This window comes from Citrus sinensis, chromosome 3 (assembly GCF_022201045.2).
Source record: "Citrus sinensis cultivar Valencia sweet orange chromosome 3, DVS_A1.0, whole genome shotgun sequence".
NCBI lineage: Eukaryota > Viridiplantae > Streptophyta > Magnoliopsida > Sapindales > Rutaceae > Citrus > Citrus sinensis.
The window spans coordinates 8663377-8688445 of record NC_068558.1 but is presented as its reverse complement, the minus strand read 5'-3'; the positions used below and the strand labels follow the sequence as shown (position 1 = coordinate 8688445).

Here is a 25069-nt window from a genome sequence, read left to right as displayed (position 1 = left end):
TTTGCTGTTGTCGTTTCAATTTTCCAAGCCGTGTTTTCGTGCGAGGCGGGTTCCAATTGATCAGAATTTAAAAATTTTTAATATCTCAATTTTGGTTTTGACTTTCGTATGATAGTAGCGAGATTTTCATTTCATTAGAGTATTTTTACCGAAGGATAAGGATTTAGTGCCAGTTGAATTTTTCTTGATCACTTATCTAACCAATTTTATAAATTTATTATTGAAACTAATCATGTTACATAATTTCTTATTATAGTAGTCACTTATATTCATTTTGAACCAAATTACCCTTCAAAAGAGCTTGATTTGTTGCACTTTCATAGCTTGCGTTGGCTGCTTGCAGGCAATGGAGCTACTGTTAGCGTTGCCTGTGGGCGGTGGTAGTTTCCATTGCCCCTAAAATGGCAACAATGGAGCCCAAATGCCCATGTGAGTAGAGCTTAACGGCCGATTGGCATGCTTTGATTTCTTTTTGGCACACTAAACAAAATAATTGAAATAATCTTCTTAGACATTTTAACGAATACTTAATATGTTATACGTGACACAACCTAATTTTAACAAAATTAGGTTGAAGGGTCAAATGAAACAAGCTTGATGTTGACGGAAGCCGCCGTTGTCAAAGAAAGTTGCCGTCGAAGCTAGCAAAACCGTGAAAAAAGAGAGGAGTGGTGTGGGCAATGTTGTACTTCTAGATTTAGATTTGTTTTGTTTGTTTTAAGGATAATTTGGTTCAAAATAAATATACATAACTAATATGGTAAGAAATTTTGTAACATAATTAATTTTAAAAATGATTTTATAAAAAATAGCTACACGCGTAAATTTCCCCAAATCTTGCCTATTGCTGTTTTTTGTCTTGGTAAGGATAGGAAAAGGCACCACCATTGTTCCATTGTGTTCATGTATACATTTATTTATATTAGTAATAGCAATAGATAAAGGCACAAATGACATGTCACGTGTATGTATATTAAATTATTCCTTAAAACAGTGCAATACATAATCTAACCATATTCCAAACACTGAGAATTGTTAGTGCCTAAGGAGCAAATGAAACTCAAAAAATAAAATAAGAGTGAGCAAAATCTATGTTATTATTATTATTATTATTATTATTATTATTATTATTTTATATCCTATCTTTCCGAAGATTCAAACTTAAAATATATAATTTACATAAACCTATTCCACCATAGCTTGTTCTAGCACTACGTCATTTGTAAACCAAATCCTATCTGTTCTACGAATGTTGATGCCATTGATAAAAAAAAAAAAAGGTGTGGATTCTTTCTAGGGTGCTTCTTAGAGTAAAGATGCACTTTCATTAAACTTTCCCTCTTGTTCTTTTACAACCCAGAAGACATCATTTGATTGATGACTTGAAAAACGGATTAGATGGGGATGGGCGCTGAGGTTGCGACTGATTCACTTCACCAGCCTTGTTCGTATTCTCCTGATTGTTTGATGACTTGAAAAATACATTAGGTGGATGTTGTGATTGTATCTTGGTTTTCTCTACCTTAGTCACAGCTCCTGCATTGTTGTCCTCTATACCCTTTACCTCCCTGTTATTATCCACTTTTGCCTTCTGGTTTTGAATTGTTGGTTCGTTACCAAGTTTAATTTCCTCTGGCGATTTGACTTTCTTTTTGAATATCGGGAGAGAGAATTTTACAGACGGAACAATAGGTTCCACCATTTCACTTCTTTCAGTTGAAGTCGAGGCCTTGCTGACATCAACATCCCCTCTGGCCGTCACATTATTGTTCGAGATCAGAAGGGTAGTATTTGGAGTCTCCTTGGTTTCGCTGAGCAACCTTTCCTGTTATTTAATAGCAGAGAGTAAGCAAACCATACTTCAAATTGACAAAACAATTCAAGACGTACTACAGGTTAAGAACCGATTAAACTTGTTTGAATGTTGAGGATCGGTTACCTCCAGTATGCTGTTAAACCTTTCTGCCAAATTAGGTAGCTTCAGTTTTGTAACAAGCTTTATTGCTCCCTGCATTGATTTGTCCAGTGATAGAAGTTTCACAAGTTCGGTAGCCCTCACAAGCTTGTCACCTGAAAATAACCATGACAAAAAAAATATGACCACCCACTTAAGAAATAATTTTTTCTGTTCAGAATTTAGGTTATATGAAGGGGAACAGGACAGGAAACTAGATTGCATTTCCATTATAAACATTTATGAATTAATTGTAGAAACTTACCATTACAGCAAGATGCAATGAGCCTCAAGATGCATCTATCTTGAGCTGCTTCTAAATTGAAAGCCTCGTCATCAAGTGAACTAGTGTCCAAACCTGCATCTGTCACTTCTTCCATTCTTTTTGGAATCTGCAGGGACAAACATTTAAATTTCTGAGCAACTGAACCACAGCTGCAGGAAAATTCTAAACCTTCCAAAAGGGTGATGAAGAGCAAAAGCAAACCAATTATAAAAAATAATGCAGGCACTTATTTCTCAAATACAACAAACATGTTGACACGTACAATTGAAAAGCACAACAGTGGTATGGTAAGCATAAAGGATTGGATGGGAGAAATAAACCTGTGAAAGATGAAAGTTGTTCATCATAAACTCATTTTCAAGGGTTTCTGCTCCCAGGTCAGAAGATGCTAGGGGAAATGAAAGATCTAGTAGAGTGAGGACTGGTTTGGGCATCACCTGAAAGGGGACAAACAGTTATAAAAATATCTGATGCTGTGGAAAGTAGAAAGCATGGAGGCATTAGGCTATTCTACCTGCGGGAATAAGTCAGGGTTTTTACAGACAATGCAAAACAACTTGCTTGCGTTCAACCCAACAATCCAGTAGTTTTCATCTGACTTTTTGTCTTTGCTAGCACTGCATGATAGAACTTTGTTATATACAAAGCACAAAATTTATAAAAATTATAGAAAATCAAACATAAAAAATTTGTAGAAACAATCTACAATTTTAGATGGAAAAGATCTTGAACCTGAAAATTGGGAGCCAGCTGCCTCCATATAGATTTGTATAAACCCTCAAAATGCCCTACAGATTTGCCCACCAAATTATAGATCCAATTTGATGATGAAATATTTAGGGTGGCATCTTTTAAGGAGAATAGAGCAAATCATACCTTAGAATCATATGAACTCAATTGACCTTCTTCACTAAACCCAAACCATGTTAGTTGTGAACCAGGAGTTAATGGAAGCCGTCCTTTCAAGGGCTCAGTCCCCTTAGCTATGTTGAATACTCTAAACTCTAGCATCTGCTTGTTTTAAAAGGAAAAATGCAAAAGTTAGTTTATTTCATTGCAGCAAACAGGAAATTTAGCTTATTACATTTTAGCAAAAAGAAAAAATTGTGAAAGAAAGAAATCAAAATCAATAACCAACGGAACTGCATTCTTCCAGGCAACAATTTTGCAGAAAGCAGAGAGTTTACTGATTTATTTTATTTGGAAAGATTTTAGCAGCAAATAGCTTTCAATTTAATGATGTTACTTTACATGTGACTGAATAGCTGCCAAAGTGAGTTAGCCATAAGATAACAAGCAAAATCATAAACCAATCAAAATGATACCTGATCACAATCAGAAACATGAGTGACAACTGCAAGTTGGTCTTGGAAGCCTGATGTGGTCACTACTGGCCCGTCAAGGGATAGAACATGCCTCTGCAATGATGGGAGTTTAGTAATACAGATAAACACACATATAGCCCACTAAATCATACATAACCTGAAGATTTAAAGATCGGGCTGTGACAGAACGGAATTATAACAAATTATTTATCCATCAGCAAGTCAACAATACAGATTATGAAATTTAAGTGTTGCTTGTACTCGACTTGCTTCTTTAACATCAGAATCACGGGTGAATGTGTAAGGGAATTTTTATGCTTCAGGAACAAACAAGTGGTGATATATCATTATCAGCTGCAAGCAACTCATTTTTTTATTTCTACTTGGTTTTTGCCTGAAATCTTCAGGTGCTAAATGTTGAAGTTTACAAACTAATTATTTATCTGTAGAATTTGCCATCAGGATTGATTATCAACAAGGAATACAGATATTATAAATAGTTATGGAAAAATTTATGAACAAAAAGCCCATGTCACAGGAATAAAGTTTTTCTTCTTCTTTACTTTCAAGTTTTCCCATCAACTATTGACATACATGAAATTCTAAAACATTAGCAGAAGTTTTGAAACATACTTTGGCATGAGACAGAAGCAGAAATTTTGAAGGTACAAGTGGAAGGTCATGAACATATATCTTGAAAAGTCACTCAGTATATTATACAAACTTTATGTGATGTTTATTCTGCAAACCTGCAAACCACCCTCAGTGAAGATGCGCAGAAAATTAAGACTTGTAACTGCAGCCACCCAAGCTGTACCAAGTGCCACAGCCTTCACTTCTTCTCCTTCAAACCGCATAGACCACTGTGTTTGCAATATGCATCAAAGTCAGCATGTAAATAAGTTTCCTGGAGACAAATATGTCCATATCTAAATTACCAGGTAAAATTAAACCATGAAAGCAAATCAATTGGAAATGCAAATATTTTACCTCACTGTTATTCGCCCAGCTGCTAAATGGGCGATACATGAGAGTACTCATGTTCTTCTCACCCTTGCACGGATTTGCAAAAACACTTCCATTTTCATTTAATGAAGCCATAGTGAATCCAAAATAATCAGTCATCGACGGGACTCGAGCTCCTCTCCCAGTATCATGAAAATCTATCTGGATCCAAAATACATAAATTATAAGCATGGACCCAGGTTTCCATCCAAAGTAATGATCTATCTTAGAGAAATAATCCACAAAAAGAGCAAGAAGGTAAACGAAAACAATAATGAGAAAACTAATGATTAAAAACAGCTCAATTACCTCTATATGGGAATATCCATCATGTTCCATAGTAGTTATAGTTCCAAGCATATTGTAGCACAAGAAGCGCCTCTTTCCGGGCTGGACAGGAGTCGCTCCTGGCTGAAAAGCCTCCTGCATATTTTTCCTGGTAGATGTCCTCATGCTTCTTGATCCATTTCCCTTATCAGAGTATTCCTTGTGGGTAGAATGTGCCTTCTTCCTGGATTCAGTTTTTGGAAACAAGTTCAACTCGTCGTTAACTTCCTCATCCAGATCTTCGTCAAATACAGTCTGTTTCCTTAATCTCTTTCTGCTAGGCATTTCTGATTCACCATGACTATCTTCTCCAAGATCACTTAAACTACCAGATGTACTAGGCTCTTGCTCCTCCTCATCAAACAGTAGAAGCCCATTATAGTTTGATCGTGAACTAGGAATATCTTCTGTAGGAGATTTCATTGATGAAGGAACAACCGATTCCCACACACCATATTTTCCCATCACATCAATAACAGCCAATGCATTGCCAATGGGCTTCCACGCCATACAACATATTCTATCATCAAATTTCTGCCTATCAATGTCCAGCTTCTTACCAACATCCCATATAAGAACTTGCCGATCCAAACTAGAAGTGGCCATGTATTTGCCATTAGGTGACCAAGACAAGGAACATATTGGCTGCACGTGATCTCCTCTCAGTGAAAACAACTTTTCAGCTGTGTCTCTATCATACATCACCACATCATTTTTCAAACCTGGAACAGCTAAGGTCTCCCCATCAGGACTCCAGCTAAGTACATTCATGCTGGAAAGATCTGAACCAATGTCAGGAGCAACACGTTTAAGGTTATGTAACTCTCTTCCAGACTGGAGCTCCCAGTATATGACAGTCCCTATTGAATCAATCGATGCCAAGTACTCACTATTGGGGTCAAAGGCTAAGCCAGTAACAGGTCCTTTGTGTCCTTTGAGTACCCTCGCAATCGATCCATCAATTGTATTAATAAGCTTAATTCCTTCATCATCCCCAGCAGCTGCCAACATGCTTCCAGACTTATTAAACGCAAGGACGCGAATTGGCAGAGTAAATCTGGTAATATTGGTCTGAAATTCTCCACCTGAGAAAAATAATTTAAATTAATCAAAGAACAATCACACTGGAAGATGATTATGCGGGAATAAATTCAAGCACAGAATTAGGGTATAGCTAAACAGATTTGGACATTATAGGTTCGACTATTCAGTAATTTTATCGGAAATTAAATAATTTTTTTTTAATTACATTACAATCCATCAGAAGTCTACCGAACAATTCTTAGATCAACATAAACCATCGAAGGGTAAGTGTGTGAGTAAATTAAATAAAATCAGTAAAGCAGTCAGAAAATGATACCGGGAAACTTGTAGAGCTTGACAGAGTGATCGATGGATCCGGAGGCGAGACAGGTGGAGTTGGGGCTGAGGGCCAAGGCGGTGACGCCATCTCGGTGGTGACGAAGAATCTTGGGCAAATTTGAAGGGAGAAGAGGATCGTGGATGGATATTGTGGTTTCGGAAGATGAGGCCGTGACCAAGTGGTGGGCCTGCTGGTCCCACAAGATGGAGCAGAACGAGGCGGCGTTGCCGCACTTGTGCGCTTCTCTTAGCTTCACTGACCGGACTTTCATGGTGGCTGTGGCCGGTTTATTATTATTATTTTGGCTTTCGGAAATCGAAGAACTGGTTTGTTAGGGATGTTGTGGCTGGTCCTCATTTTGTTTATTCAGGTGTTTAGATCTGGTTTTGGCTTTTTGGCGGGAAATTTGTGTCTACCGTCCTTGGATTTCGCGGGAGTGGAAATATTTTCGTTCTTTTTTTTAAAAATAAAAATTGGAATTGCTTCGGGTACTTGGACCAAAAGATGGTTACGAGGATTGGGCCTTTTGGATTAGCAAGGGGAGAAACTTTCTGTCCCTTTTAAGAAATCTGAGATTCTCTCTCATTCACTACGGTGGTGTATCATTCTAAATAGGGTGGCTTTGGCAATACGTTGGGCCATAGCCAAGTTCATGGGCTTTACGCTGTTTCATTCATTTGTCAGTCGCACTCGTCCACCTGAAATTAACCGTGTTTGAGTGAAATTGAACCTTCGTCTCTTACTTTCATTACGAATGGCAAAACTGATTGACCCACCCTTTGAAGTGAGATAAGAGTTTCATGAAAAATAAATCGTATCCTATTTTAGAATTATGGATAAAATTCAATTTTCAAGTAGATTGAATTTGATTTTATAAATTTTAAAACAGGCTTTTCTTTGTTAAAATGTTATTGATTTTATTAAAATATAAAATCAACAAACTGGTTTATCAACAAGATCAACTGCAGCAATGTTTAACCAAATATTCTACATATTTGTCTTAATACATCATTGAAACATGGTAAAATTTATCTTATTAGAATTGAACTTCTTTCTGGACCAGCCCAAGACGTCCCACGTACGCCATCCCAAGATTTGTCTCGACAATTAATGTTAATGTTATGGAACCCACCCGCGGTTGCCTTCTTTGCTAACTTGGTGCTATCCGATTCCATGCTTTGTAGACTTACCCGTTGACTTGGTTTAACATGATTGATTAGCCCATCAAACTAATTAACAAATTTTTAGTTGCAAGCATAAGTCTTGTAAAATGTCCAGAAGTTGTAGTAGTAATCATGTTATGGTGTATCCATTCCCAACTCTGAGCCACACAACCCCACTCATTGACTTCATCCACCTATTACTAACGCGGGGCATTAATGTTACTGTCATGCTCTCCCCCTCCGATGTTCTTTCTAAGTCCATTTCCCTTGCCGTGTGGACCTGACTTGCCCTATAGCAATGACAAATCTAACAATGTTAATTTATAAGTGCATTTTACGAGAGTTCTAAATTGCTGGTCTCAATTTCCTCATGTTTATAGGACGTTGAAAGAAAGAGACCCAAATTAGGAAACGTACCGAAGATCTATAATTTCTAACTTGAAGAGTGGGAGAGCTGTGTACAACTCCTTTACTGCATTGGAATTGGAACAAGTCAACACCAATCACATGAAGAAAGAAATGCCTACAAAGAAACTAACTTTGCAGCTGACTTCCTTGCAAACTCTGCTCTATCCTTACCCGTTGGTCTGCACATTTTCAATTCTCCTCCTCTAGGGGCTGATTTATGGCTTCTTCATGATTGTACTGGGATTTCATACCCTCGCACTGTTTTGCCTTAGCCTTTAGATAGGCTCGTTATTGTACCAAAAAAAAAAAAGGAGTCCCTATCTCGTCGCATAGGGTCCACCATAGTGCCCGATCATCACAATGTCTTGACGTATTTCCACTCGCGTGGGGACGAATCCATTTTCCCCGTTTGTTTCGGCAGCTAATACGTGCCGACAGTCAATCAGATGCGTGAGCTGACCGCTGCGTTGGAAGAGACTGAAGTGGATTTCATTTACCGCGTGTGAGAACCAGATGAGAGATACGTGTTGAATGACTGGGGGGTCCTCCGCAATTCGAAGATCGTGTGACGGGGAAGGGTTACATTTTGAGAGGGTGGGTTCCGCAAGTGGCGATATTGATGTTAGGGTGGTGGGCGCGTTTTTGACTCATTGCGAATAAAACTCGATTTTGGAAGGTGTGTCGCCGGGTGCAGTGATCTTGACGTGCCCGACGGATGCAGACCCAGTTCACAAAAGCGGATCTTTATTAGTTGAACGATTTTAAATAGGCAACTCAAGGCGTGGATGGATTGTGTTTTAAAAAATTCTTTAAAAAAATACCACAATTCAATATCAATAATTACCACAATAAAAAAATAATAACAATAATTTCAACAAGAAGTAAATTTAAAGAGTTAAGGGTAAAGAAAATAAATACGGTAATTTTACGTGACTCGGAAACCCGCCTATGTCTACGCCTCTATACAAATCAATCTTGAGAATTTTACTAATCAAGCCTTACAACCTAAGGTTTCAAGATGTTTATAATTGACTTCTAAAATGTCAATAAATCTTGACAATTTGAGATGATCTCACATCTCTTTTCCTAAGTATTTCTCACACTTACAATTATTTGACTTTTTGTGTTGAAATGAAGATTACAATGATCACACTCCTCATAAGAGTATACAAGCAAATGATAACTCAATAATGAATCAATGTATATGAATAAGTAAATAAAACCTCAAGATGATTTGTATGAACAAGTTTAACCTTGATAAACATTGAAGAACCCCCTTGAAATATGTTTGATTTTGCTTTTTATAGTTTTAATAAGAAAACTAGTTGTTATTCACTTTTTGGGCATTATCAGATTACTGGTAATTTTAAACGGATCGTTGTTTGGCTTACGTGGTAAGTTACCATTATGAAACAATTTGAAAATTTTGCGTAATCGGGTTAACGGTTGAGAGTTGTTAGTTTACTGTTTAATTTCAAAGAGTCTACTGATTGGAGTTAGCTTGCCGCTTGCGATTTAATCGGTTTGCTGTTTGATTCTAGAGTCTCTTCTATTCGAAATTGGCTTGCTGCTTGCGAGTAAATGGTTTGCCATTTGACTCTAGAAAACTTCCAGAAAATTATCGATTAGCCACTACAGTGAAAGCGTTAGTCTCTAGTTTTCTAAAATTATATTTTGGCCCAAACTTCATAAAATTACATTATGGTCCCAAAGGTTATAGAACTTTTCAAATAGGTTCATTTTTGGAATTTCAACAATACTTACTAATTTCAAAGTTCTCAAAACTTTTTTAATTTATTCCATAAACCTAAAAACATTTAATTTCATAAAATCATCTTTCTTTGAAGTATATAACCTTTATATTATAAAAATAACGATTTATTTAAAATGTCATGAAAAATAATTTGAGCCTTTAAATACTTAATCATGCATACATTTTATCATACTAACATTACAAAATATGAAACAAGAGAAATCACCTAAGCTAGTATCTTTGATGCTTGTCCTTGACTTAATTTGGTTTTTGTCTTTGCCCATTGAGTGCCTTGAACTTGATCTCACATGTATGATCTTTATCCTTCAAAAGCAAATGAGATTTGAAACACACACACACACACACACACACACACACACACACACACACACACACACACACACACATGCATGTATATACATGTTATTTGTTATCATCAAAATCAAAGATCATATAACTGTTTAGGTTAACACAATTAGGATTGGGGATCATAGTTAGTGAGGGTACTCGTACTATGCATGAGCACGGTGAGTTGGCTCGTTTGTTGGCTCACATTGATGGATCATACTAGACCTGAGAGATTGAAAGCCAACGAGATGAGAAGTGCTACGTTGAATGCAATAGTTGAATGTGGGAGCTCCGACAGAGATTTGGAAGATTTTGTTACCAAAATAAATGGACTCCAAAATTATAAAAAGTTGACTGATGTATATGTATGAAAAGTTAAAAAATAAGTTGCAGTCAAGATTGTGCTCATTTTCATACGTGGCAATTTCTTCAAATTATTACGTAGGTAAAATTTATAGTCATTTTTATTTATTGTTACTTGTTAGTGATTTGATTATTTAAATGTTTATTTATTTTTTATAAATAAAAATGACAAAATAAGTTATCTCTCAAAAGACTCTTTAAATAAAAATAAATTTAAATTATTCTAATTTTTTTAGCACAAAAAAAGAATATTTTTAAAAAGTGCTTTAAATAAGATTGAACTACTTATTCAAAGAGTTACATCATCAATAAAGGTTCTAAATGACTCTTCGATGAGATTTTTTAAATGAAACTATCATTCTCTCTTTAATATTGAAAAGTGACTTCTCCCTCTCTAATTAATATTATATTATTTTATATCTGATCATTATTCAAGAAAAAGAAGGGTTATAATTATTCATATATGCACCTAAATTCACACACACCAATACACATGCGTGCGCGCGCGTGCTCACACACCACACACACACACAAAAAAAATGTTTTCATGTATGTTCAAACACACAGAAAAAACATGTATTCATGTATGTTCAAGTTTTTTATTACTCAAATGTAAAAGATAGTGCTCATATGTAAATGGATTCGCCTAGATTTATTACTAAATGAATGAACGAGAATTTACAATAATATTAGTCTGAAATGATTCCCCACCCAACAAAAAAAATTAAATTAATCAAAGAACAATAGATAAACAAATATTACACCCCATAGAGTGGAAAAAATCACAGTTCAGAACGATTCAGTAATTATACCAGAATATTGAACAATGTGGGGCTTGTTGGCGTTAGAGATGGCAAAAATACCCGCCCGGTCCGGACCCAGACCGTACCCGGGCGTTGCGGGCCGGGTATTACCCGGCCCGGGTATGAAGCCGGGTCGGTCTTGAGCATCACTTGATAAACCCGGAACCCGGATTTTATTAAAAAAATTATAAAATATATATTATTTTAAATATTTTATATTTATTTGACTCATTTATTATATATATATATATAATTTTAAACACTTAAAGTTTATATTTTCATGTCAAATTTTATTGAAATAAATTTAAAACTTATAAAATTACCAAAAAATAAAAAATATATACACATAAAATATTAAAAAATATAAAATTCGGGTACCCGGATTAAAACCCGGCCCGGACCCGGACCCGGACCGGTTACATCCGAGTAGGGTCCGGTCATGGCAATACCCGGACCCGGCCCGTGGTTTTGCCATCTCTAGTTGGCGTCAAATTTGGGCGTTGTCTTTGAATTTCGCAGGGTAATTTTATTACATTGATTATGTGTTTATAGCTCTATCATTATTGGAGCACGACTCAAGAAGAATAATTTTAAGAAAATTATTCACCGACCACCTTTTTTTTAGACTTTTTCAAAAATATACAATTCTTTTTTTTTGTGCTAGAATCCACCTGAAGTTACATTTCTTTTCACTTGTCCACTTCCGTTTGGAGATCGTTAAGAAAACTAACGGAATATTATATAAATGACTTTTTTACCCTCAAATATAAAAGATAAATTATCCACCGACCACCTTTTTTTGCATAGTTTTTCAAAAATACACAATTCTTAATTTTTTTTCCTAAACTATACTTGAAATTATATTGTTTTGCACTTGTCCACCACTGTGTCATTGTGAAATGACAATTTTACCCTTATGATGTCAGTAAAGTTCTAATGGTGTTATAGCGAGAGTGGACCAATGAAAAAAAATGTTAACTTCAGGTGGAGCGCTACAAAAAAAAAAAGATTTGTGTATTTTTGAAAAACAGTGAAAAAACAGGTGGTGGGTGGATAATTTCTCATAATTTTATTATTTATGTGAACCGTTTAGGTTTTTAAATGTAACCCCTTATATGTGGTCAGAGATTTATATTACTCAAAAGGAGTAATTATTATATTAGTTAATGTTACAAGATAAAATGGGTGGTTTTAGTAATACTTTGTTATAGAGTTGAGATGGTATTGCCTTAAACATGACTTAGCCTCAAACTATGCCCAGATCATAGGCTTTATGCTGCTTTATGTATTTATTCAAAAAATATAATGCTACGAATGAGGTTTTTTTTTTTTTTTTAAATTATCATGCACTTATTCCAATACTTCATCCCACATTTTCCCACTTGAAATTTAGCACATCACATTGAGATTGAACCTTTTTTTTAATTAAATCTTAAAAGAGGTTTAATATATTAAATGACAAAGAAGGTATGGAGTTCATTTAACAATGACAAAGCCAAATTAATAAAATCCTACAAATAATCTATACAATAGTAAATCATAACAGGATTAAGAAAATCGGTACTTAAGTATCTCCCAAGAATTATCAAGTTTCCACCATATTAAATTGAAAAAACTCAAACAAATATTGGCTAAAGTGTCTACAACACCATTATCTTCTCAGTAGATGTGGGAATAATGAAATTGCATGTACTTTATCGTGATTAGCCAATTAAGCCATCTAGTACTGAGTCGTTAAGGAGGAGAAAAATGTCACTTTTCAGGCAAGAACAAGCATCCATCGGGTCACATTTTAGGCACAATGAAGGCCAACCCTTATTGTAATCAAATTCAATAGCACAATAATGACATAAAGTTCTGTGTAAAAAGAAGTTTGATTTCCAATTGACATAGCAAAGTACCTTGAAAAAATTCCATGGGAACCTCTATAAATAGCATCACAAGAAGCTTGATCTAAATTTCCTTTAGAGAGACTAGCATTATTAACTTTAACACAAGAAAAGACCAGAAGATGCTATAAAATTGAAAATATTTTTGGAGAAGTATAAAGAGAGTTGCTCAAGTTAAGAAAGTTTAAATAAGGTAGAGTTAGAAAGACTTACAAAGTCTGGACATAGCTTACTTAAGTGACAGATACAACCCCTAACACTGATGGTTTTTAAAACTAAACCCTTACTTTCAGGGGCGAACCCAAGACTTTATATTGCCCTCAGCTAAACAAAAAGCTCTATAAATACATACTCCAAACAAAAATAATTATAGAAAAAGAGTAAAAAAAACAATTCAAATATAAAACACTATTTTTCAATTATAAAATTTGACATTACAACCTATAATAATATGTAATTATATAAAAATTAATAAATCAATTAAGAATTTCAAGGTATAATAAATCAATACATGTACTTATAATCAATTAAAAATTACAAGTAGAACTTTTATATTTGAAAAGTACTTAATCGTCAGCCTTAAATAAAATTAAATAATTAAAATCTATTCATCTTTTTACATTATAAAAATATTATTAGTCAAAAGTTTTAATAATAAACTAAATTCAATCCAGCAAAAAAGTATTTGGGTGTCGTTATTTATTTGTCGGGCACTCTAACTCTCTTTGAAAAACTAGATGTTGATAATTCTTCTATCAAAATTTACTCAAAATATTCAAATTTTATTTTCTAGCTTGTCCTCTTAGTTAATGTAACTAATATATAAAATCTTATAATTCACATAAAAATTATGAAAATGTTAATAATTGTTACTATATGTTCTTTTTAATACTTTTAAACTGGTGACAATGTTATATTACGTTGACATACTTTTTTTAATTAGAATTTTAGAAATAAATTAAAGCAATAATAATATTTTAGACACCTTATGTTTTCAATCTATTCAATAAATATATAATTTAATTATTTTATAAAACAAGTCATTAATTTCAATTGGAAAAAAATATAATTGAATTAGAGACATATTTGGAAATAAAATAAAAACTCTATTCTTATATAAAATTGATGAAAACACGAGGGTAACTAACTTAAGCACATATATGAGAACAAAATAAAACTTTATTCTTATATAAAATCAATCAAAATATAAGGGGTTTAATGATTTTTTTCTGGGACAGCCCAGGCTACACAGTTGCAGGTCCACCACTTTGGTTTCTTATTGTTGTATCATGAAGTTAAATAAATTAAGATACTGTTTTAACCCCTTGTTTGTGTGTGTGTGTGTTCTAATCATCAAAATATTTTAAAATTTATCTATTTAGATAATTAGATCGGTCAAATTAAATAAAGTAGTTAGTATAAACTAAAGATAATTAAATTGATTAAGTTAAACAAAACTTATTAAATTTAATGTGTAGATATATAATGTAAAATCCAAACATACAATTGAATCTAAAGCTGGCTAGACGGAGTAGGTTAATGAGATTTGCCGATGAATCAAATTAACATTGCTCTTCTTGTTCATAATAAAATAATTGCCAATCGCCATAACCATGGTTCCCAAGTGATCATGTTCTTTAAAGCTAAACCAACTGCTCTTTCTTTAAACTAACTTTGAATTCAAAACTCGCAAACCAAAACCCTTTTTATATTTGTCAACCTAAAAATTCACATTACGTTATACAAATCCACATAAATTTTAGAATCCCGAAAGGCCTATGCCCTGGAAAGCACCATTCCCGTACATAGGGTACAAACTCTTAAACCCTAGACTAACTAGAAAATCTTCAACGGCATTTACTCCTTTGGGATTTTTTTTTTCTTTTTTAATCTATCACAAACATCCCACTGATTTTCGAATCTTTGTATGGTATTTGTTCTGGTTTGTAGAAATTTTACTCTTGGGATAAAAAATAAACTTAAATTTGTTTGTCTGATATTGGAAAAACTCAGCGTTGCAACTTACTAGAGCCCCCAGGTCCCGGGTATATTAAATCATTAGTATTGCATTCAACGAAATTGATATGAGAATTGCATTTTATATGAAAAATGTTATAATTAATGAAAACTGTATGATTATAAAAAAAAATTTCAAGCTAGCTAGTGCCTTCTTAGCTATAAGGTTTATTAATAGGAATTATCGATAGTGATTCAAAAAATCAATCTAATAAAATCCTTTGGTCATTTGGAGCTATTACTAGCATTACATTATTATCAACTTGTCTCATTAACTTTGTGATTGATGAAAATAACAGACAATGCATAGAAAATATAAGGTAAATATCTCTTTTAACCGGTATGGTTTGAGATGATTATCGAGTTAGTCACTGTATTTTTAAAATTAGCCATAACACTATTTTGTTATTTTTGTAGTTGGTGACTCTAATTTTGAAATGGTAAAATAATATTTGCGTGATATAATATACAATTCAAATAAATCTTGCACGTGACAAGTGAAAAGGAGATGATAATAATTAAGTTGATTTTAATAAAAACATATATACAATAGTGACTTTTTGAATAAATTTTTAAAAGTATAGGGATTAATTTAATAATTAGCTCAAAGTATAAGAATCTGAAGAGTATTAAAATAGATCTTCACTAACATTGATTTGATATAGCTCAAAAGTCCAATTTATACGAAAATATGGGTAGGGTAACAAGAAATAATTAATCAGAATGTCGCACTCACAAACACAGATGTATACACACACATACTATTTTAGAAAAAATTTCCAATTTTGCAAATTCAAGTAAAACATTCCGTTTGCTTTTTTACAGATTGAAAATGACTTGTACGTAAGGTACCAATAACCTTATCAAAATTAACTAAAGGAAGGAATTGATGTTACTCAAAAGTCAAATCTTTAATTTTTTTTCCTTTTACCTGTGACTTTTCTAGCCAATAATTCCATCTGGCTTCACAATGTGAAACAGTGAAATCAAATTAAAACGCAAAAAAATGTTTTCAGTTTTACACCATTCATTTCCTTAACTTTCACCGTCAATATATTGAACAAAACAAGAAAGGTTTTTGGTCAACACAATTCTCAAAGCGAACCCACTGAGATGAAGTTGGAGATCGAGCACACCCCACACCCTCGTGTTCTAAAAGTTGCTACATTCGTAGTCATAAATTAATCGCGTGTGTTGTTGTTGTTAATCACGCAGGAATCACTTTTCAACGTCGTCGACAAAACTGTTAAAACTTTGATGCTGCTGCTTGTCAAAATCTGCAGTTCCCAATCACCAAGTTCCCTTTTCGGTTAAAAAAATTACCTGAGCTTAGCTGCTATATGTGCCTATGTTTAGTTTTGAGGATCCGAATTCTTTGACTGTAAATCGTGCTCAGCTTTTGAACCTGATGAAATGTTGACAAATCTTGAATGCTTTAACAACTAGAACCAAAAGATGGAACTTCTTGCCCGCACATGCCACTCTTCTAGTTCAATAAAAAATCAGAAAGACAGCTAGAAAACCTTTTGATAAAAACAATGTTAAATCAGGCCAGCTTACTGCCAGGCTCAATTTATCGTTATTTTTATCTGCATTTTGCCTAGTTATCGATGACAAATATATATAAAAATTAAAGTAAGTTTGTTTTTAAATTTCAAAACAATCTCAAATAGGTTCTTAACCTATATGTTGTAGTGTTGTTAAGTAAAGAAAATAGGGAGATAAAATCCAACTTTAGGAAAATTAAAAAAAAAATTATAAAATCACAAAGATCAAGATTATTCCGGCACAAATGATAGCGGATTATTTATGAACGTGATCAAATTACAAAAAAATATTTTGGAGTGACCTAGCTATACGATCGTGTTTCACTAGCTAGTAGCTAGCATGTAGTTGCTCCTCATAAAAATTAACCCTAGATAGATTCTACGGCTTTTATAAATGAGAGAACTAAGGTCATCTTATTTTCAGTCAATCAACCCATTCATAGCCTATAACCAATTTGATTATATTAATTGCATAATCAAGTTTTGAAATGAAGTTAAAAGCTTCCACTATCTCAAGAAAATGTGCCAAAGGCCAACTTCGGCAGCTTTGAATCTCAATATTTTAGTCATTCACATCTTTTACATAATATAAAACATCAAAACAAAATAAAAATAAAAAATAAAAAAGTTACCATTGGGGATGCTAAAATAATTCTTTGTATAGGGACTAGAGAGCTGCAAATTAAAAATGTTTAAAAAATAAAAACAACATAGCGCTTTTTGTGTAGCCAAAACCTTGGCCAGCAAGACAAAGTTCTCCTCGTTGCATGCATGGCGGCAGACAAGTGCTAACACCCGTATCTTCCATTCCACGCGATCGTAGACCTTTTCCCTAACATTTTTAAGCCAACACATGAAAACGCATTTCAGCTTTACTTAATTAATAATTAATTATATAAGCTTTGAACTCTGCTTTGTTTTTTTTTTTTGTTTTGAGTTTCCCTAAGTAACTGTATCAATTGATGATCATGTATTTTATTAAGAAATAGCAATTAAAGTAAGTGTTGGAACCCCAGCTTTGACTTGGCTTTCGACTCTATAAAGACCCTAGTCTCTTCTCTTTCACTTGATTCCTCTCTAATTTGTCGTTGAAAAAGAATATCCAGAAATAAGAAATGGTTCCGGCAATATCAAGGCTAATTAGCTTATTTCTACTTGTGTTCATTTTGCTCCACGAAAAAGATTGTTGCACTGCGCGTACTCACCAAGGTAGTCTATATGTGTTTCCTTTTTAAGTCAAATTTTCTGTTCTTAATTAATGAGATTTTCATAAAGCTTAATTAAGCAGTGTTAATTTGTTGAATAATTTTGCAGATACGAAGAAGTATAATGTGGCTGCAGATGGTGCAGTAGTTCTGCTTGAAGTGACAAGAACGGAGCCAGTAAATGTTGAAAAGGTATATATAATTTTATCAACAAATGATTGTTCGTTGCCTAGCTATCAGCTTAATTAAGTTTTTGCGTCGAATAATTTCTCCAACGTATAATTTCTCTTAGGTTATTTTTGACGGCGTTCCTACTGGGGCTGAAGTTGTTGGGGTAACCAAATTTAAAGGAAGGAAAATGACTTCTAAAAGAAGCTTTCTGGGGAAAGAGACTGTGAAAGAGGATGTTTTGAATCAAGAGGAGTCAACAATTCCAGGTGCAGCCCATGTTATTAATGGAAATTGTAAGCGTAAAAGGAAAGGATCGGCTTTGAATGTAGAACGCAAACTGAGAAATAGAAGTCATCATCGTGGCACTAATGGTCATCACAAGGTCAAAATGGCTGGCTTTGCAGCATTTAGTGCTGATTATCATGTTCCAAAATCTCACCCACCGAGGAATAATTGAAGAAAAAGTTTTGGAGTCAAGAGGGTGATACGCAGACAAAGAGTTATATTGATAGCTCTTCCAATTTTGTTTCAACTTTTCTTTTTCTTTCCTTTTTTAGAAGTTGTAGTGCGTCCATCATGTACGTAGAATATGATCATACTTGTACCTAAACAAAAAGAAATTTAAGGTTAAAAAAATTTCTTTATTTCTTGCAACATATTAGTTTTTCCTCGTATCTTTATATGTTCAAGAATGTAATATTATTTATGTGTGATTACAAGAATAGACGAGAAGACGCAAGGAAACCATGACTGAATTTGATTAATTAGTCCGATTTATGTGTGTTGATGCAGGAAAGGATGTACATGCACTAATTAGAAAGCATACTGGAAATCTCATCACAAGAATACTTAATTGAGAGCTCAGATATTGTAGAATGTATTCTCCCATATTGCAATTAGTCAAGAAAAGGCAGCAGTACTTCTCCAAGAATCTGATGATGCATACCGTTTTAAGAAACTTGAATCCCAGTGGCTGGTTGTTGCTGCTAACGAAATCGAGAAGCTCATGAATAAAGTTTCCTCAGGCCACAGTGGTGCACGTCAGAAGCCTCTTAATAAAAATAATGCATCGCCGTAAATTCATTTTTCTTTTTCCTTTCCGAGATTTCGGTCTCTTTGTGTTGGAATCAAGAACTGTTTTTCTTGCCGTTCTACCGCTAACCTTAAGGAACTTGATTAATTGATTATATTTCTTGTTCTTTCAGTCGGCATGAAACGATATGTGAGCAATTTGTCAATTTATTATCAATTTAGAGGAAAATAACAAGAAATTATACAAACACTGAAAACATGAAGCGCCACTTCCACTCATTTCGAAACTGACTCTTATTATGTTGTGTTTACTTGCTGGAGTGGGAGTGAGGAGTGTGTATTCCTCTCACTCCGGCGTTTACTTACTTAAAATGGGGAGGGATTAGGAGTCACACTCCGTGGGCCCCACCTATTTTTGGAGTGGGGAGTGGGAGTGGGACTCCCATTGGGGGAGGTGGGAGTGGGAATCCACTCCCACCTCTCCCATTTCTATCCTTTTTTATTTTATTTTATGTTTTATAATTAATAAAATAAAATAAATAATATTATATTTATTTGAATAATAATATTATATTTAACTAAATAATAATTTACATTGATTCTAAGTTAAAATTATTTTAAAATAATATTATTATATTAATAGAGAATTAATAAATATAATATTATTATATTTATTTTAAAAATAATAGTACTATATTTATTTAATAATAATAATAAATATTTTATTCTAAGAAAATATTAATTTTGTACTAAATAATATTATATTATTATTTTATATAATAATAAATTTAATATAATTATATAAAATAAAATAAAATAACATTTCATTTTATATTAAAATTACAATTAATAATTTATTGTTCATAATTAAGAATATTAATAATTATAATAAATTTACAAATATAATAAAATAAATATTATTCATTAAATATATTTTTTATTAGTTTTGTAATTAAAAACTATAATTCTTTAAATAAGGATAAAATTATAATTTGAAACTATTTACTCCCAATCCAAGACAAAGTAAACACATAAATTGGATTCTGATCTCCATTCCATGCTTCCATTCCAGTGTAAGTAAACAACCTACTCTCACTCCCACTCCACACTCCCAATCCTAGGATTCCCACTCCCCAAAATTTCCAATCCAATCCAAAAAGTAAACGCTACCTTAATTGAGAAATTCTACAGTAAGTCAATCACATATCAATTGATGTATCTATTTGGGATGCTCCAAGAGATTGATCAAGTGGTTCTATAATGTAGGGTTAAAATTAAAATTGGTTTGGGTGCATTACCCAACCCTTTGATGCTGTCACAAGTAGAGTCTCATCTTCACAGAATTACAAAGAGAATCTTTAATCACAAAGAATTCAATTCAAATGTAGGATAACTGTCACGGCTCAACCATATATGTGTTTCATATAATAAACTTTTGAGCTCAACTGACAATCTCTTTATCTTATATTAAAAAATAAGTGTAAAAATTCGTTTCTTATATTTTAAAGTTAGTACCCGTTTAGTTTTTATATTTTTTAAAATACTTTTAAATATCCCTACTGTTAAGTTATTGACACCTCTACCATTATTTGTTGTTCTTTTTAACTTTATTTTATAATATTACCCTATTACAATAATATTTTTTTTTGGACAAAATTAAATCATCAATTTAACCCTAAAAAATAAAATAAAAACAAAAACAATATATATTAATTTTTTCGAAACACTATACTAAGGAGTTAATATATTAATTTATTTATACTATACTAACTTCGTAATATATGAACTAAATGTACTTTTGGCCAAAACATAATAATAGAAAAAAAAATGTGCATTTTGAAAGTACTAATTATTTTTTTATAATATTTTTATATGTATGCATTAATCAAATTTGAATAGTCGGTTCATGTTATTGCAAATTATATCTAAATTTCGATGTGATCGTTAAGGACATTAATTCAAGACCATAATATTGAGCAGGAAGTCTAGAAGCCATATTACTAGACAAAGGACTTCCTAGACAAAACCCAAAAATAAATAAATAAATAACAACAAATAGATCATCACCGTCCATATGAGTCTCACCAATCAAACATGGGTTGATGTGACAAGTTACTCTGCGTAAGGCGTGACGCAATACGTGTACTCCCGCAGGAACGAAATGGTACCACCCCTATAAGTAAAAGATTTTGTCCCCCTCGTCTTCACAACCTTAACAGTGATTTTCAAATTTCTTAAATTGGAAAGTCCAAAATGCTGCCGGCCGGCGCTCATATTCTGGTCTATCCGTTCCCAACTTCCGGCCACATAATCCCACTCCTCGACCTCACAAACCGGTTACTCACCCTTGGCTTAAACGTCACCGTTTTAATCACCCAAAACAACCTCCCATTACTCGACTCATTAAATGCAAATCATCCATCGACTTCCCTCCAATCCCTCGTCCTCCCCCAACCGAAATGGCCAGCAGGTTCCCCAGCAACCAGGGTTCTTAAGTTCATGCGTGTGTTGCGTGAACTTCACTACCCTGCACTGCTCGACTGGTTCAAATCCCACCCATCACCTCCCGTTGCGATTCTGTCAGATTTCTTTCTCGGCTGGACCCAAGGGTTGGCCGCTGAGCTCGGCTTGCCACGTGTCGTGTTCTCTCCGTCCGGCGCTTTTGCTTTGTCGGTTTCCTTCGCTACGTGGACCGACTTGCCCACGAACGATGAACCCGACAACGTCGATGCTCTATTGTCGTTTCCGAGAGTTCCGAATTGTCCGGTTTACCCCTGGTATCAGATCTCTCATCTTTATAGAACGCGTAAAGAAGGAGACCCAGATTGGGATCTGCATCGGAGCAATATGATGGCCAACAAGACGAGTTGGGGAATCGTGTTTAACTCGTTCGCTGAGTTGGAACGCGTTTACATCGATCACATGAAGAAAGAAATGGGCCACGACCGGGTTTGGGCCGTTGGACCTGTTTTGCCGCCCGACGATGACTTGGTGGAGTCCATGTGTCGCGGTGGGTCGAGCTCGGTGCCAGCACACGATGTGCTGACGTGGCTTGACTCGCGTCGGGACGAATCAGTTGTCTACGTGTGTTTCGGTAGTCGTTATGTACTGACAGCCAAACAAATTCATGAGCTGGCAGCTGCATTGGAGAAAACCGACGTCAATTTCGTATACTGCGTGCGGGAACCCGACGAGAGACACGCGTCGCAAGATTGCGGGGTCCTTCCGGACGGATTTGAAGATCGTGTGGCCGGGAGGGGTTACGTGATTAGGGGATGGTCGCAACAGGTAGCTATATTGAGGCACAAAGCGGTGGGCGCCTTTTTGACACACTGTGGATGGAACTCGGTTTTGGAAGGAGTTTCGGCGGGTGTTGTGATGCTGACGTGGCCAATGGATGCGGACCAGTACACAAACGCCCAGCTGTTGGTTGATCAATTAGGCGTGGGGATCAGTGTCGGTGAGGGGACTCGGAATATTCCCGAGTCAGGCGAGTTGGCTCGTTTGTTGGCTGAGTCGGTGGATGGGGCCAGACGGGAAAGATTGAAAGCGAGGGAGCTGAGTGGTGCTGCATTGAGTGCGGTCGTTAAAGGCGGAAGCTCGGACAGAGATTTGAATGATTTTATTAAGAGAATAAATGAACTCAAGAGTGGAAAAAATTTGACAGCAGTTTGAGGGTCAAAGAATTATGCTGCGTTTATTCGACTTTATCATAAGTAATAATTTATATGTTGAAGCTTGTAGCGTAATTCTTTTTTTTTTTTTTTTAATAATTTGGCCATGTTAAATCGAGGAATGTATGCTAGCTTGTAGCGAAATTCTTGGCTAAGTATACTTTTTCATGACGTCTCCATTTACTATTTCTGTTTATTTTGTCAAAATTTATGGTCGTGTCTCGTGTGTAATTTATTTACTCTTTTGAATTATAGATGCCGCGCGCGCTAAGATGTTTTCTAGTAAGAGGCTTGTTTGAAATTGAGGATGAGGATGGACAACATTAATTTTTCGAATTCTAAATGTTCATTTAATTTAATTTTATACTTATAAGCTGAAAAAAAAATATATTTTTATTAATTTTGTCAAAATTATTATTTAAAAATAGTATTTATTATATATTATTAAATTTTATTTTATAATTATAAATTTTTTTCACAATACTCCAAGTTACAATACCTCAATATCAAATAAAATCGGAGTAGTATCTAAGAGTGAGAAAAAAAATACCTAGCCAAAAAAAATCTGGAAATCAGTATCTTAATTGCTTGTGCTTCTATCAATTAGTGATAGAACCTTATTACAATTAGGATTCGATTGATTCTTATTTACTTTAGAATTTCTATTACAAATTTTGTTTCCTTATAGGTTTTAGTAAATATTTCTAACCCTATAAATTGTGATGCTCTAAGACTCTTACTACAGTAAAACATTTTTTTTTAAAAAAGAAAAGGTCTTTTGATAACTTAGGTCCAGGAAGATCTTCGGAAGAGAGAAGAAAGAGCTGAAGTTATGGACGAGAGAAGAGGGCGCATCATCAATGCGTCGAGTCCATATTCGGATAGCGAAGAAGAATCTGATAGTGACGAGAGTAAAATAATGGCAGCTAAGAGATATTTGAACCGTGACCGTAATAAACCGGCTGCTGATGAGGAGAAGACCGCGGAAGGAGGTTTTACAAAATTTACGGGAAGGCAGGCAAGATTGTTCGAGTTAAAGCTTAAGTTTAACGAGGCAAGAAAAGCGAATCAAACAGCAATGGATGCAGATATCAGAAGAAAGGAAGCTCCCGCTTCTTCGCGAGAGAACTCCAGAGGCGTCTCTACGCAGGAGTGGCTCGAGCAAAGGAAGAGAAAGATTGGAAAGCTTCTAGAAGCAAACGGTTTGGACACGAGCAGAGCGTACATGCTGGACACACAAGAAGCAGCGGAGGCCAAATACAAGAAACGGGCGAAGGAGCCCGCTCCGTTTGGTTGGGAAGTTTTCAATCAGAGAACGTTGTACGGGGCGTACAAGAGGCGAGCAGAGAAGATCGAGGTTGATTTAGAGGAATATAACAGGATGAAAGAGGCCGATCCTGAGTTCTACCGCGGCGCTTCGAGCCTCCAGTACGGGACGGCGCCGAAGATTTCTGAGGATAAGATTGAGAGGATGGTGAAGGAACTGAAGGATCAGGAGGAGAAACGCAAATCTTTTAGCCGGAGGAGGAGGTTCCACGACGAGAAAGACGTTGACTCCATCAATCACCGTAATGAGCATTTCAACAGTAAGATTGAGCGGGCTTATGGCAAATACACACTCGACATCAAAAATAATCTCGAGCGAGGAACTGCCCTGTAACTTGCCCACGCACTCACTTTTATTTTGCTTTCATGTACATGCATATATATTAATGAAGCAATCTTATTAAGTTATTATACATGAATTGAAAAAAAAAAGCATTTAATCCAAAAAAAAATCCCATTGACCAAAATACATAATATTGTATTATTCATATATTGGTGATGTAATTTCCAATGGCATGATTCACTTAAGATAAGAAAGGTGGAGATATTTTAATTATAAATATTTGTTTGGATCTTATTTGGTATTAATGTATTGTAGTTTTCAATTTATAATAAAAAATTGTAATTATAAATTAATATTACATGGTTAATATGAATTTTAATTAATAATTTTAATAAAATTAATAAAAATATAATAAATTTTTTTATAAATATAAATTGAGGTTAAATCAACTTTATTTTCAAGTATTTAGTTTAAAAGATATAATTACTACCCAATTGTCTAACTTTCATACCAAGGCCCCACTCAACAAAATCCACCGTGGCACCATCACAAGTAAACGATATGACAACATCCAAGACAAACAAAGAATTTTTCAGAAAAAGAAAAAAAAAAGGGGGGTGGGGGGGTCAAAAGAACAGAAGTACAGAACTCACTGAAACATCAATGTCACTAGTGACTACTCACTACGCTCAAGCACTCCCTTAAAAAAAGTTGAAAAAAACAAAAAAAAAAAAAGAATCTATTTATGGTAGCTAGAAATTATCATGAAAGCATCAAACCGATTCCCCATCACACCAATTATGTCCGTTAAAGATCTTGAGGCGACAA

At 34.4% G+C, this 25069-nt stretch overlaps 4 protein-coding genes across 4 annotated transcripts; 3 read left to right on the top strand and 1 right to left on the bottom strand.

The window, feature by feature from the left end:
* Positions 1-1068: 1068 nt before the first annotated feature.
* LOC102606793 (protein ENHANCER OF LHP1 1) lies at positions 1069-6757 on the bottom strand. The gene is made up of 12 exons (XM_006485659.4): positions 6258-6757; positions 4880-5982; positions 4556-4732; positions 4315-4428; positions 3566-3658; positions 3117-3251; positions 2973-3028; positions 2755-2857; positions 2561-2677; positions 2220-2346; positions 1940-2070; positions 1069-1825 (listed from the first exon to the last, which is right to left on the bottom strand). The coding sequence occupies exons 1-12, from the start codon at positions 6529-6531 to the stop codon at positions 1367-1369; spliced, it is 2889 nt and encodes a 962-aa protein (XP_006485722.2). The 5' UTR covers positions 6532-6757; the 3' UTR covers positions 1069-1366.
* Positions 6758-17011: 10254 nt separating this feature from the next.
* Positions 17012-18525, top strand: LOC127901344 (uncharacterized). Its single transcript, XM_052438465.1, has 3 exons — positions 17012-17759; positions 17865-17947; positions 18048-18525. Exons 1-3 carry the CDS (start codon positions 17666-17668, stop codon positions 18381-18383), a joined length of 513 nt encoding a protein of 170 aa, XP_052294425.1. The 5' UTR covers positions 17012-17665; the 3' UTR covers positions 18384-18525.
* Positions 18526-21145: 2620 nt separating this feature from the next.
* On the top strand, positions 21146-22803 carry LOC102631082 (flavonol 3-O-glucosyltransferase UGT89B1-like). Its single transcript, XM_006485658.4, has one exon. It carries the CDS (start codon positions 21212-21214, stop codon positions 22631-22633), a length of 1422 nt encoding a protein of 473 aa, XP_006485721.2. The 5' UTR covers positions 21146-21211; the 3' UTR covers positions 22634-22803.
* A 142-nt stretch (positions 22804-22945) lies between these two features.
* Positions 22946-24480, top strand: LOC102630785 (uncharacterized). Its single transcript, XM_006485657.3, has one exon. The coding sequence runs from the start codon at positions 23465-23467 to the stop codon at positions 24290-24292; it is 828 nt and encodes a 275-aa protein (XP_006485720.2). The 5' UTR covers positions 22946-23464; the 3' UTR covers positions 24293-24480.
* Positions 24481-25069: the final 589 nt, after the last annotated feature.